Source organism: Triturus cristatus, chromosome 3_1 (genome assembly GCF_964204655.1).
Source record: "Triturus cristatus chromosome 3_1, aTriCri1.1, whole genome shotgun sequence".
Classification (NCBI taxonomy): domain Eukaryota; kingdom Metazoa; phylum Chordata; class Amphibia; order Caudata; family Salamandridae; genus Triturus; species Triturus cristatus.
The window spans coordinates 405080680-405094784 of NC_140583.1; the positions used below are offsets into that span (position 1 = coordinate 405080680).

Below are 14105 nucleotides of genomic sequence, written 5' to 3' on the forward strand. Positions count from 1 at the left end.
GGTCATCTGGGTATAAGAGATTTGAAAGCGTGATATCTCCCAGCCGCGGGGCATGCAATTTGGTTTTCTCCAATTCTCCTGGGAGGTCTGCGTGAAAAAGATTAAACAACATGGGAGCTAGGACGCATCCTTGTTTTAAACCTTTGGTGGTATTGATTTGCCTTGAGAGGTGCGTACCAGAGCCCAGTTTGATCTTGACCCAAGTATTGGTATATAGTAATATCAGCTGTTGTAGGAGTGGCCCGGGAATCCCCCATTTTTCCAGCTTCTGCCAGAGTTTACTGCGGTCTACGTGGTCAAACGCAACACTATAGAAATAGCGAGCTCTTGGCTGTTTTTGCCGCGTCTGTCAGAAGGGTTAGCGCCATGATATTGGTTATTGTTCCCTGGCCTCTACAGAATCCGGTTTGGTTGATTGGAATGATGTGCTTGAGGGTTGCCCAGGATGTTAATTCCTCCAAGATAAGTCCTGCGTAGTACTTTTCTTCTGTGTCGATTAGGGCAATAAGTCGGTAGTTGCTTGGGTTGCTCCTATCGCCCTGTTTGTAAATTGGACTTATTATTGATCCTCTCCAGGATGATGGACTTATTGCTGTTTCCCTGATTTCCTGGCGCCAGTGTCACTCTAAAAATCGACGTCTTGTTTGTACATTATTGGCGGGATTCCATTGGGGCCGGGAGCACCCTCTAATCTCCCTTTTGAAATTTGTGGCTTGATCCTGGCCGCTGCTGCTGCATAGTTTTTTTCCTTTCTGTTTAAAGTTGGTATGAGGCTTGTTGTTGCTGCCTCTTCCGGATTTGCAGTTTTACGCGGGGGCGCTGTCGTGGTGTGGTCATCATATACTTCGTCTTTGTGTGTTCCAGTTTTGCAGGCGCTTGAATTCATTTCGATTATGCAGGATCTACCGCTGGGTGGATCCCCCTTTGGGTTTTTATCGTTAAAATGATTCAGTAAGTAATGTGCCCATTCGGGTTCTGATATGTGTGAGTTGATTCCTTTGTGGCCTGTACTTTGGAGGCTATGGATTGTTTTCCAGAATCTAGCACTATTCTTCTGTTTTGAGTCGTGCACGATTTTTACCCAGAGTTCCTCGTTCAATTGCCTTTTCCTTTCCCATTTCTTCTTCTTTAGCTGTGCCTGTAGGGTTCGCAGCTCTTTTTGCAGGGCTTCGTTGTTTGATTGTTTGCGGAGCTGTCTAAGGATCTGGTTTATTTGCCGTTTTAGATTTTTTATCTCTGGTGTGGTTACCTTACCGAGTATGTTACACGGCGTATTCTCTTTTTGGATTTTTTGCTCTGTGGCGTGTGTTGTTCCGAGTGCTGTTACAAATTCTTCCCAAACCTCTAATGGGTTCTTTGTCAAGCTTGTTATCTGGTGGAGGATTGTTTTTGCATTAGTTGTTAATTCTTCTGCTTTGTCAGCCTTGCACCTTATTCGTCTATAATTGGTGGTGTATTCTGTACCAATACTTCTCATTGCTTCCGTTTCGTTCCCACTGACGACGCCCAGTATCACTTCTAGTGGCAGATGGTCACTTTGGCCGTTCTCTCCAACCTTGAATGAACTTATTATTTCAAACAGTTGTAGTGTTGCGAGGGTGAAGTCGAGATGAGAGGAAGTGGTTGAGGAAAAATTTGTTGATGCTGGCGGTGTATCCTCCTTAAATTGTCTGTTTAGTACTGCTCAAGGTCTTTCAGTAATTGATTTGAGCATGTTGTTTGCTTGTTTAGAGAGGCTGTAGATTCGTTTGGTATTCCCCACGTAATGTCCATATCCAGTGATATTTCATCATCTGATTTCTCTCTGAAGAGGTGAAGGTTAAAATCGCCTGCTAGAAGTATGTTCTCCATTTCTCTTTCATCCATGAGTCTAACTATTTCCCTAACTAATTCTCTTGCCCCTGTTTGTCTATGCTTGGGGTGTATGTATATGTTTATAATGTAAAGTAGTTGAGCCACCTGATTTTTTTCAATTGTTATTGCTAGTGCCTGTATCGCACTAGGAGGGGTGATTTTTACATTGATTTCTTCCATTATACCGATTGTTAGTATTGAGGCAAATGACACCAGGCCTCCTGACCTGTGACCGTAGGAGGAACTTCTGGTTGCTGGGTGGGTTTGAGTTGTATATCCTTGCAGGGGTATCTCTTTCTCTTCCCAAGTTTCTTGGAGTAAGATCAAATCAAATGATTTTAAGTAATTTGATGTTTCTGGTTTTCCAATTTGTCAGAAAGACTGTTAATGTTCCAAATACATATTTTAATATTGGGGATTTCCGCTTCCATAAGGGTCTGGCCTGTTACCCTTTGTCACTTTGTGTCTTCTTTGATTATTGTCCGTCGTATGGTTACCCTGTTTAAGTCTGATTGCGGAGTTGCTAAGTGTTCTAAGTGTGGGGTGTTGCTGTTTGGTCCTGGGGAGTGGCTACGCGCTCCTTTTAAAATTGATTTAACTATTTGTAAGCGTTCATTTTTGCTTTCTTCTAGGAGCGGGGTGGGGTAGGCTGGTCTTTTTCCTACTTCAAGCTTTATTCCCCATTGAGAAAATCTGAGCGTTTGGCCCAGGATTTGATCTGCTACGTCATTAGTATTCCATGTTGTCTTTGTCGTTTCGTGACCTTGTGAATCTGGGGAAGAGAGAAATTCAATTGCAAGCAAGTCTGTTGTGTTGATGTGTTTTATTTGTTCGATTGAGTGGATAAGCCTTAGTATATTACCCTTGTTTAGGGTATCCACTATTCCTCTGGATTTGAATTTTGGAATGAATAGAATAATGTCTGACTCTATTTTTCCGGGGGTCAATATTCGGGGGGGTGGGGGGGGGGGGGGTGTTAATACCTCTTTTTGTTTGACCCCATGTTGAAACTGGGTATTATTTTTTATGTCATTGCTTTCTATGCTGACTTCAGGAGGGTCCTCTATTGCCTGTTCGATGGCAGGCTTATTCGTGCTGTGTGTACTGCGTTCGTCTTTTGTCCCTGGATGGTAGTTTCCTTGCAGTGGTTAGTACTGTTTGTAGGTAAGTCGGCGTTTGTAATTTCCGTGTTGATTAGGGAGGGCTCACCAAGGGCTTGCTCTGTGACCGCTGTGCTAGGATGTGTTTTTGCTGCTGGCAGATTTTTTACGATGGTCCCTCTTTTATTTTGTATGTCGTTCGCCTGTTCAGATAGGTTGCTAGGTTGATTATTTTTGGCTTGGCCGAAGTGCTTCTGGTCTGTCTGTGTGCTTATTTTCTCTTTATGGCGGTCTCTGCTGCATTTAAAGTTTTTGTGTCTAATGATTTTTTGTCTAGAGGTGATGTTTTTGTACAGTCCATGTGCTTCGTGGTGTGCTTCGTGGTGTATCCTGTTTGCTCCTTTCCCCGAAATATGTTTATTAGCTGATTCTCGTCAGTACTATCTGCTCCTGTACACTTTCTGTTCCTGCCCTTTCTTTTTTGTTTGGGACGGGCTCGCGCGTTCGTAGACGTCTCTGGGCCGGCCCTTTCTTTTATAGGAGTATTCGGAGGGGACACTTCTAATGTACTTTTAGATTTTAAAGATAAGTCCCCTTGCTTGATAGCTATGTGATTATTGTAGATGGTTCCTAATGGTTTGTCACAGAAAGTTATGCTGCCGGACTTGTTCTCCATTGTGGGGTGCATTAATATATTTTGTTTTAGGTTCCCCAACATCGTAGGTAGTGTAGATAGTTTGTCAACTATTGGGGAGCAGACGCAGTCTTGTTTCTGTTTGGAATAATTTTGCTGCTTCTTGTCCTCTTTTTATGAGACCATTAAGGTCCACGAGTTTTCTATCTATCCCAGAGGTAGCTTCTGCTAGCGTTTGAAGGACAGTCAGCTGTAAGTCTAATTTGTCGGATTGGTACTGTAGTGCTATTGATGACAGCTGAATTGTGCTGAATAAGGTTGCCCAAAAAGCTTCAGTGGGACCTCTACTCCCTTCGGTGTAGTGATAGGAGCGCTCTTCGGCGATGCTGTTGAGGGTTGATTTAACATTATAGGATGCCACTAGGTCTTCCCACTCTTGTGACGCCAGGAAGGTCATTTCGCTATATGTAGTGCACGAGTCCTCGTGTGGCGAGTGTGAGGGGAGGTTTACGGGATCCATTTTCATTTGATGTTTCTCAACTATTGGAGTGTCGCCTTGTGTTGTCCGTTGCGCATGTGGGGGGCTGTTTTTTAAATGAGGTATTGCGATCTCATCATCGTATTTGAGCTGTGTGTGCTGATAGGATGGTGGGGTGTAGATGAGGGATGGCTGGCCACTTGAAACATTGGGACTCTGATGCTCCGGAAGGCCTTTTGATTTTGCAGCCAATTTGCTGACGTTCTCCTTCTCGGGCACTAGCCCCCTGGGATTTTTTTCCTGGCCGCCTAGGCCGTTTTGTGGGTTGTTTTGGCTAATGTCTCCCTCTGTTATTCCTATGGTGTCATCAGCTTGCGCCCGTTGGGCTCCGGCCCCCGTTGTACTTCTTGAGGAGACCGTAGACTCCTTTGAAAACGTATGTATTTCTGCGGTTGTTGTGCTTGATTTTTGGGGCAAGGAGCTGGCTGCGCCAGCGGGTCGTAATGGGGATTGTAGAGCAATTATGGTGTCATTGTTTGTATAAACTGCTTTGCCGGGGTCTTTTAGAAATGTAAATTTCGTATAAATTTTTGGCTGAAAGTAATTTGTAATCTTCCTTGGAGGTTGCCCTTCGATATTTATAAGTTCATACGAGTTTTTTCTTTTGTCACTATTGTGCGTATCATTTGACTGAGTTACGTTATTTTGCTCTATTGTCAAAGTTGGGCTGGATCCTTTATTGGTTATCGGGCGTTCAATTGAGCTCGTATTTTTGTCCTTGAACTCCCCTTCACTTGTGTTAATTCTTTTACTGTCCTTAATGTCCTTATTGCTGTTTTCTCTCAAGGTATCATTTTCTGGGATCTCTTTGCATCCGCCGACGTTCTTTCTTTTCCGTTTGGATGATGGCCTTATTGTAGGATTTCTTACACTTCCAGACCTCATGACGATCCCACTTACCCCTTTCCTATGTTGCTCCGGGGCAATGGGGGCCACGAGAGTGAGGAGGGGAATTAGTGATTGAATAATTGAATGTGTTGACTGTTGGCTGCTGGTTGCTGCTTACTTGTCGTCCGTTGGTTGCTTGTCTGTACTGCCCGTGTTGGGTTCTAGGGTGCTGGGGTGGATAGAATCAGGGTCAGTGGGGGGGTGTAGGCAGCTATAGGGACCCAGTTCGTCCCTTAATGGAAGGATGGTAGAAAGATGCTGATGTCTGGAAAATGGAGCCAACTTGTTGTGAAAAGGCTGTTGTGCAGTGCCAGCTGCTTTATCCTGTTTTGTGCACCGACTCAGTTGTGGCTAGGTACCTGTGGGGGAGGCCAGAAGTGGCCAAGAGAGAAGGGACCAGGCTGGAGACCAGGCCGGGCTAGACCCCAATGGTGCTGTCCTTAGGTTGCTGGCCTCTGGTAGCCCTCTCTCCGCTGGCCTCCCACTGGCCTCCCACTCCTCTCCCCTGCTCAGCGCTGGTTGCTGGTATGCCCTAGGAAGGCCAAGGGCTTACCACTGCTGCGGGGGGCTGGAGATAAGGGGGGCCCGACCCCTTACTCTCTGGTGTTGCTATTATTCTAGTGTTGCGGGCAGGTATGTAGCTGCTCTGCGCGGCAGGGGGACAGTAGCCTTAGGCGGCTTCCAGGTGGCCTACACACCAGTCGCCCACCTCAGTCCTTTGAAGGTTTCTACGGCTATTGCTTTGGGTTTGGCAAGGTACGGCAAGGTGGACGCTCCAGTCGGGTAACAGCAGCGCTGCCACTCACCTCCTCCGCCTTGCCTCACTACACCATGCTGCACCTCGCTACACCTCGCTGCCCCTGCTGCTGCTTGGCCGGGAAAACATGGACTGGACTGGAGTGCTGTCAAATCAGTCTAGTCAGTCAGTCTATCTTGTCTCCCGTCTTCCTTGGGCAGACACAGGACGACTCAGGACGACAAGAAGAGACCCGGAGCCACTGGCTGGAACTGCCGGCTCCAGGCGCCCACCACTGTAGAAATGAAAATCACTGGCGGCTCCTACCGTGTCTTGAGGGCAGTGCTCGCGGCTCAGCCCCGTTCAGGCTGTTCCTCTTACACCGCTGGTTTCTCTAAGTCCAGTTCGCTCTCTGGCGCCGGAGGTTCGACCGAAACCTGTTTTTTCAACTAAATACAGTCACTTCATGTTTTAATACAAGTTGGTTATGGTCACTTCACTGAGGTCACAAATATCACTTATTTTCAATTCTTTAAATATTGCATATGCATTATAAATATACGTTGTGGTGTATACTTTTTTTATAAAGATCTCTGTAATTCTAAATAAATATATTACTCATTTCGGCTGAAGTGAGTATTAATCAATATACTTCTCGGGGTACTTGCTTAAAATGTATTAGGTAAATACTGAAATTGGGGAAATTAATTTAGACATTGAGCTTATATTACTCTCTTTTTTCACGCTCATCATGGAGTCATTGCAAAAATTAGACACTTGCAACATTGATGAACATTTTCTTACAATAAGTTGCTTGTGAACATTTGTTCCTATCTAAAAAGTGACCTCACCCTGGCAGGAAGGCAAAACTGGGTGTGAGATCAAAAGGCGAGTTTCAAAGGGGAAGCCACCTCTGAAGGGGAAATGTTGGACAATGGTGGACACACAAAAGAGGGGATGCTCTTTTATTCTTGCAGACAGGTTGGGGTCGAGGACAGATAGGGGAAAGTTGCAGCCAAACCTGTTTCTTGTGGGCATGTAGCCCACAGTTAGCCACACCTCTGGGGTGGGGTAGGGAGTTCCACAATCCAAGAGAAGGGCTCTGCCATGTTGTGAGTGGGCACAAGGGTGCATTCTGGGCTAGCCAGATGCCACTCTTCACAGGAAGATGTCAGAAGGCTGGAGGGGCCCTGGAATTCCATTGGCTGTAGTCGCCACATCCCTTGAAGGCAAAAACTGGGTATAACAGTAGCACCTCCTGGCACCCAGACCTCAGATCACATCTGGACTGAAGACTGAACAGAAGAAGGACTGAACTGCACTTCCCTGGAAGCGAACAAGCGAGGGTTCAGCAAAGACTGGACTGTGTCTGCTGCTCCTTGGGCTAGCAAAGAAAGGACTGTGCCTGTGGTGCCCTGCTTGAGAAAAAGTCATCCGAGCCTTAGACAGCGGAAGTGAGTCCAAGAGTCAGTTGGCTGACTTCCTATTGCAGCTAGAGGGCCACAAAAGCTGAAGAAGCCTGCCTTGGAGAGTTGGTAGGCAAGAATGCCTGACCGCCAAAATGCTGCCTGGGAGACGTAGTATCATCCCACAAAAGTTGCACACAAGTCTGTTGGACCCAGGAGAGTTTTCAGAGTACAGTTGGGTCACCTAGCAAGGAAGTTATCACCAGTTAAAGGGAACCACTGGTTCTGCTGTAACCAAAGACCAGTAGACCTGTGGTAACTGGTTTCTGGATAGACTTTAACTGGACTTCAAGGGACATCGACCACTGAGGCAAAGGTTGCCCTACCATGTTCAGGGGCTGAGCGTAGCCCCAGGAAGGCCCCCATCCCTGGATCAGCATCCACAGCATCCTTCACCATCTTCAGAAACCTGTATCTGGCGGTTCGCCCATACAGCAGGACCTGGACTGGAGACTGTTCTAACTACGAGGTAACTGTTCATCGAAGCCTCTTTGGCCCCTGTAACTCGCTACCTGCCAGACTTGGTTGCCCAAAGTGAGCCAGACTAGAAATGTACAACTCTATAAAAGTTATTTGAAGTTTGAAAAGTTGAGCACAGTCCTTTAGAATGATTTATTGCGCTGAGTGAAAAAACTATGATTTATTATTCCTTTGAAAAACCATAACAACTGAACCCTCTAGTGGATTTTTGTTGTTGAGGTATCTATTTAAAGATAAAATTACAACCTATTTTTATAAATTGGTGTGAGATTTTTTATAGAGTCTTGTTTCTCTCTTATTCAACCGTTTTGTTACTTCTTAAAGCTTTACACTTGTTCCTTTGATAAAAAAATGACTGCTTAGAGCAACAACTACCCAGGGTTGAGCTAAAGTTTTTCAAATGAATCAGACTTGACCCAGTACAAGCAATGAGATAATTACACGTAAGGTCTCACAACCACACCATAAAGTAGACCGTTTTCCTCACAACCATCAAATCTCGAACAAGTCCGCACTGTTGAATCCACTTGCTACCACACCCTCAAGCTTCTCAAGAAACTCTTAAGATGGCTACTGCTCGGCACCCGAAGATTTGTTATGATAACCAGCAGACTGGACTACAGCAATGCCCTCTACATCGGCATCACCTCTCAAATCATTAGGAGACTCCAAGTCATACAGAACTCAGTAGCTCAGATAGATAGATAAAGATGCCCCCTGAAAATCAACTAGCCCTGGTGTGGTTCCTGAATGGCTGCCTGCCATTTGCCACCACCAGACATGTTTCTGGACCCCTTAGTAGAGGGCCTCCGCTCTCTGGGTCCAGAAACAAAGCCCATCTTGTGCAGAGGTGTCATGGCTCCTCCCTCAGGATGGGCTGGGTCCATGAAAGGGGAAGCTTCAAAGGCCTGCCGCCTTTGGAAACTGTCCCTGCCTTTTGCTGCCCCCAGCAACTGGCTCCCACCGGTTCTGGCCCCCACTTTGGGTGGGAGAATCTGCAGGAAAACCGAGCTAGGAAGAAAGGTGTGCGTGCTCACCTTTGCCAACCCCACCCTTCAGGTGGGGGAGGCGAGGTGAAACACACATCTCAGTCCCCTCCAGCTTGAAGATGGGGGTCTCAGCCAATTAGGGAGAGGCTCATGCCCCCTCCCACTGGAGGATGGCATAATAGAGGATGTACCCACCACAAGGAAGGGACCCATTGGTCCCGGCCTGAACACCCCTTTAACGCCCCTAAATTTAGTATTTTGGGGCAACCCTAAACCCTTGCCTCCTCAGATTCGAGGAAGAAAGAAGAAGGCCTGAAGAGAAGTGCTGACCCAGGAAAAAAAAGAGGGCACCTACTGCTTTGGCCCCTTGGACGAAGAGGCTTGGACACCAACCTCTCGGGGGCAGGGTGTGGGTGAGGAAAACTGGGTCGCCCGGAGCCAGGCGGTGGGCAATCGTCCGTTCCACAGGAGCCCCTGTGAGGGCCTGGACCAGGTGCCCAGAAGGACGTCAGTGAGGGCTTCGTTGAACGGCAAAATGGGTTCAGAGGATGTTGCCGCCGGCTTAAGCAACTCTGTCAGGAGGTTAGTCCTAACTGCCACTGAAAGGAGCTCCAGGCCCTGGGCTTCACCTGCCCTTCGCACCACCACAGCATAAGACGCTCCCTCTTCCATAGCCATGGTAGGGGAAGAAAGCATGCCAAGGTCTGGTGAAATATTGAGACCACTGGAATCTCCCAGGTCTTCTCTCCAGTCCAGCTCTTCCAGCTGGTCTGCTAAAGGGTCCAGCAACCCTTCCTAATTCTCATCACCACCTTCTGGATGATAGGGAACACCAGGGATGAACAGGGGAACAAAAGTATCCTCCCGTGTCAGATTCGACGTTGGCCGATGACGAGCAGGCTCTGGGTCCATCATGGGGGTGAGGTTGGGGGACGCCGTCGGTCGGGGGCACGACCGACGCCAGGGGCATTGTCGCCAGGATCGGCACCGGGGAAGGTTGACCGGTGTTGATCCGGATGCAGGCCTCGATCCTTGGGGGTCCACCGGTACCAGAGCCGCCGGCATCAAAGGCCTAGGACCCCCAACGGGCTCCACGGGCCCAGAGGCGCGCCGGCGGAGTCGGGCTGCACCAAGATGGAGGTGAGGTCTTCGTAAAATACACAAAACTGGGCAGGGGACGCTCTGGCTCCCGTAAACGGAGGGAGGCGCGGGGTTGTCCCAGAAAGAGGCACCGAAGACGGAGCCTTTGAGCGACAACGCTTTGGGTCCTGCGTCACGTCAGCCGACTGATGGGGAGAAGGTGAAGAGCGCAGGTGCTTCTTCGCCTTCTATTTGTGCCTTGACTTACCCAAAGACTTGGAGGACTTTGAGTGCAATGAGGTGTGAGGACTCCGCAACAGGTCTTGAGACCTTACTCTCAAGCGAGACCGGGAATGACGAAGAGCTGACTGCTGGGCCTCCAGGAGCTTTCGGGACCACTCCCACAACAACTTTAGAATCATGGCCCAGCAGTCATAGGACGACTTCAGGTCGTGGTCGCGCTCCAGGCACCAGAGGCATACGAGGTGTGGGTCCGTCACAGACATCACTTTGTGACAGACATCGCAGGGCTTGAAGCCGGTCTGATAATGGGACAATCCCTCGCATGCCAGGAGTCGAAGACTCAAAAAAGAGGTCGAAAAAAGCTTAATCAAAAATTACTAAAGGGGTGGTTCTCTCCAGATCTACGCTAGACTGGCGCAGAAAAAGAAAGAACCGACATCAGCTCGCAGGGGCGGCGTCTACGTAGGCACTGCGACGTCATCCCAGAGAACACGACGCCGATGATGGACGTTGAGTCGACCAATGCCATCTACCGAAGCGCAGGGGTATTTCTAAGAGACATTCTCCGGATCCAGTATCTCGCCTGGGGGTAATTCTATGGTAAGGCATCTATAACTGTCTCTTTCAGACACAAACTTACTACCTCCACGTGGCTTACCTCCCCCCTTACGTCTGCACAAGGCTAGTTTCCGGTCTGACACCGCTTGCCCCAGATGCGCAACCTCGCCTGTGTACTTCTTCCACAGGAATTGGTCCTGTGCGGCCATACAGGCATACTGGGCCGCAGTAACAAGAGAACTGACTGAGGTGCTGTGGTGGGCGGTTCCACCCTCCCCCAACCTGATCCTTCTGGGAATAGCAGAGGGGGCCGGAAGTACCAGGTCTCAGAAGGCCTTGCTAGGTACGGCATTTCTGGTTGCAAATCGCGACATCGCGGCAAAGTGGCTGAATACCGCCCCATCAACCATTACAATGTGGCGTGGTGGGGTCGATTGGGGTGCCCAGCAGGAGAGGGTGGTGTTTGATGCGAGAGGCTGCCACCAAAAGTATGGGCGTGTGTGGGCAGAATGGTTGCACCTTCAACTAGCTGCATCTCAAATGCGCCACAGGTAGGACTCAAATATCTGTCTTTGTATATGTCCTGGCTCGCTTCCTGTACAGTTTAAGTGGTCAGTGAAAAAGATTCAAAGTTAAAAGATGAGAAGTGCTCGACAGGAAGGCAATGGAGGTTGGTCCCGATGTTCGATTTATGGGCTTTGAAGCCTGAACTGATAAGATCCCCATTGCATGGTGGTCTGGAACGGACTTTGTGAAAGGACTTTGGGACCAACAGTAATTAGTCACAGTTTTTATAATCCACATGATCTACGTTTTCTCCTTCCCTCTTTTCCCCACGCTTCTATCTCTCTTTGGTGAAGCACAGTAATTTGGGGTTTCCGTCAAACATTGCTCATCCTTTATCCTGATATGCTGCCGAATGTCATAATGGGCTTTGATATGAATAGGGGCGGAACGTTTTGATGTTATTTTTTCTGTGATATGCTCAATAGACATGAATTAAATCACACAAATTAATGACCAGTCATATGCTTTAGAAAGAAATCTGCATTTCATAATTTAAAATGTGTTTCCAGAGGAAGCAACACATTGCCTTTATGATAAATACCTTCTCAATGCACCTTCGTAACGTATTAACATTCCTGACCCACCAACCTACGCCCATAGTCCTTAGTTCTGGCCATTGAGGATCCCCTCTCTGAATAGCAGGCATCATGTTTATCAGTTCTTCTTCTGCCTCGGAGTGAAAGGCCCATGCAAAATGACATGTAGACAAACCTAAATGATAAAAAACATTTGCTCACTGATCAACATTTTGTTCATGTATTCAAACATTAAAGAAAAGCATATTTATTTAACAAACAAATCACAGCATCATCGGAAAAAAGCCATAACTACCGGTTCCACTGTTGAACGGGTCATCACAAATAACAAACCAAAATAAACAAACCCACGCAGATTGCACTTATGTCAATAACAAATGGTTTAATTTACCATAATTGTTGCTAAAACATACCCTATTGTAGACTGATGTGGTAGATGCAGATTGGTTTCTTCCTTTACTATAACTATCACAAAAAAATTGACAAAAGTGTTCACTCAGGCTTTTCCTGCCGGTCTGCAAACTGTCCACTTGCCCAGACCCTTACCACGGTATTCCCTTGTTGTAATTGCTCAGGAGAATCACTGCACAAAGTATAATAGAGAGCATACAATATGCATTTTGCATACATTATTCCCCATTACTTTAAAACGAACTGTAAATATGGTACTAAAAATACATACACAAGCCTGGAGTAAATGTTGCAGGTAAGTGTAAATGGCCCTTTATATGCACATTTATTGGAAAGGCACAATCACAAACGCTTAATCATTGTAGTGTGTGGGGCTTTAGACAAGAATAATTTAAAACGGAGTTCTACAATGTCGTTCAGCAAAAATTTCACACGTCTGGTCCTAGTCAGAATTAAATACTTATGTTACCAATTTATATTTTAAGCGGTTTTATAACATTCAGATATCCCCTCTCCCACCTCAGTAAGTATATGTGTGTGTGTGTGTGTGTGTATATATATACACACACACACACATATATTTATACATATATATATATATACACATATATATATATATATATATATATATATATATTAGCTACTTATAGTTAGGAGCTAGTTGCCATAGGAAGAGCGTGTTTTGATTTGCCAATAACTTTGGCGCCGTTAGACGTATCCTTATGAAGTTTTCAAAACTAGTTTGACACTCACTTCAGGTGCTGTCTTCGAAGTTTCGTGGTGATTCGTCAAGCGGGGGCCCAGAAAAAGGGGGGTCCCAAAACACGTTTTCCCCATGTCAATTTCCATACAAACTTTACACATAGCTACAGCTCAAACTGCTGAACGTAACTATACCAGATTTGGCAAAAAAATAGATATAGGTCCAGGGGAGTGTCTTTTTTTGATTTGGTGTAAATCCGTTCAGTGATTTTAGAAATATTAAACCCAAATCTGTATGTATGTATGTATATATATATATATATATATATATATATATATATATATATATATATATATATATATATATATATATATATATATATATATATATATATATATATATATATATATATATATATATATATATATATATGCAGCACGACCCACTTGTGGATTCATGGCGCTCTGTGGCGGTGGGTCCGAGGTACGGCAGGGTCAAGCCGTTACCAAATTTCATTCATCTCCCCACAGGGCTTCCTCGCGCACTCACGGAATGGATACAGCATTTTCACAAAGTTGATGTAGTTCGATTTCTTTATTTTCTTACAGCGTGCCAGTAACAAAACTCTACGCGTTTCGGTCTCTACGGAGAACTTGCTCACGAGACTAGCAACAAACCACATTTTTTTCGTGCTTTAAACTCACATCTACTGTGAAGTGACATCACTTCCTGATGGGTGCAGCTAGGCATTCTGTTTAATGTAGTTAACACAACCCTTGATATAATACAGAAATGTAAGCAATATTTCAATCAAACAAATCATTGCTCATTGAGTCAAACTATTCCTTTTTGTGTCAATTAGGTCAATTATATGAACGAGTGCAATTCTCATTGAAATGTAACCCATTAAGTCATTAACAGTACTTTTTCATAACAAAGCCATCTATGAAATTCTGCCCTCCAGTGGGCAATATATCCAGTTCCAATATGTTGAATTTCATTATCGTGTGGCGAAAACTTGTTCCTTCAATTGAATACCTATGTAGTTTTTGTCGCACACAGTAAAGACACCCTTAATTTTTGCCCTCCAGTGGGCCCATGTCCATCATACTCATCATAAGTTGACCAATCTAACGCCAATTATTGGTTGTAATTAAAGAATTTTCTAATATCTGTGATTTCTTAGTGTAAAAGCAGAAATGTTTTTTTTTTTTTTACACACAATTGCGCTGACCCCAGTTCACCCGTGAATATAGCAAAAATTTGTGTAATAAAACTTATGATAATGGAGTTCCTCGTCTTGGTTTAATCCATATGGAGTT

General features: G+C 45.8%; 1 protein-coding gene across 3 annotated transcripts in view; it reads right to left on the reverse strand.

Annotated features, from left to right (window-relative positions):
- The window catches only part of DMXL2 (Dmx like 2), a 2034639-nt gene that overhangs the window by 1164575 nt on the left and 855959 nt on the right, over positions 1-14105 (reverse strand). For all 3 annotated transcript variants that reach the window (XM_085644194.1, XM_085644192.1, XM_085644193.1), the window contains exon 20: positions 11675-11844. In XM_085644194.1, coding sequence (XP_085500320.1) covers positions 11675-11844 — 170 coding nt within the window. The remainder of the gene's footprint in view (positions 1-11674; positions 11845-14105) is intronic.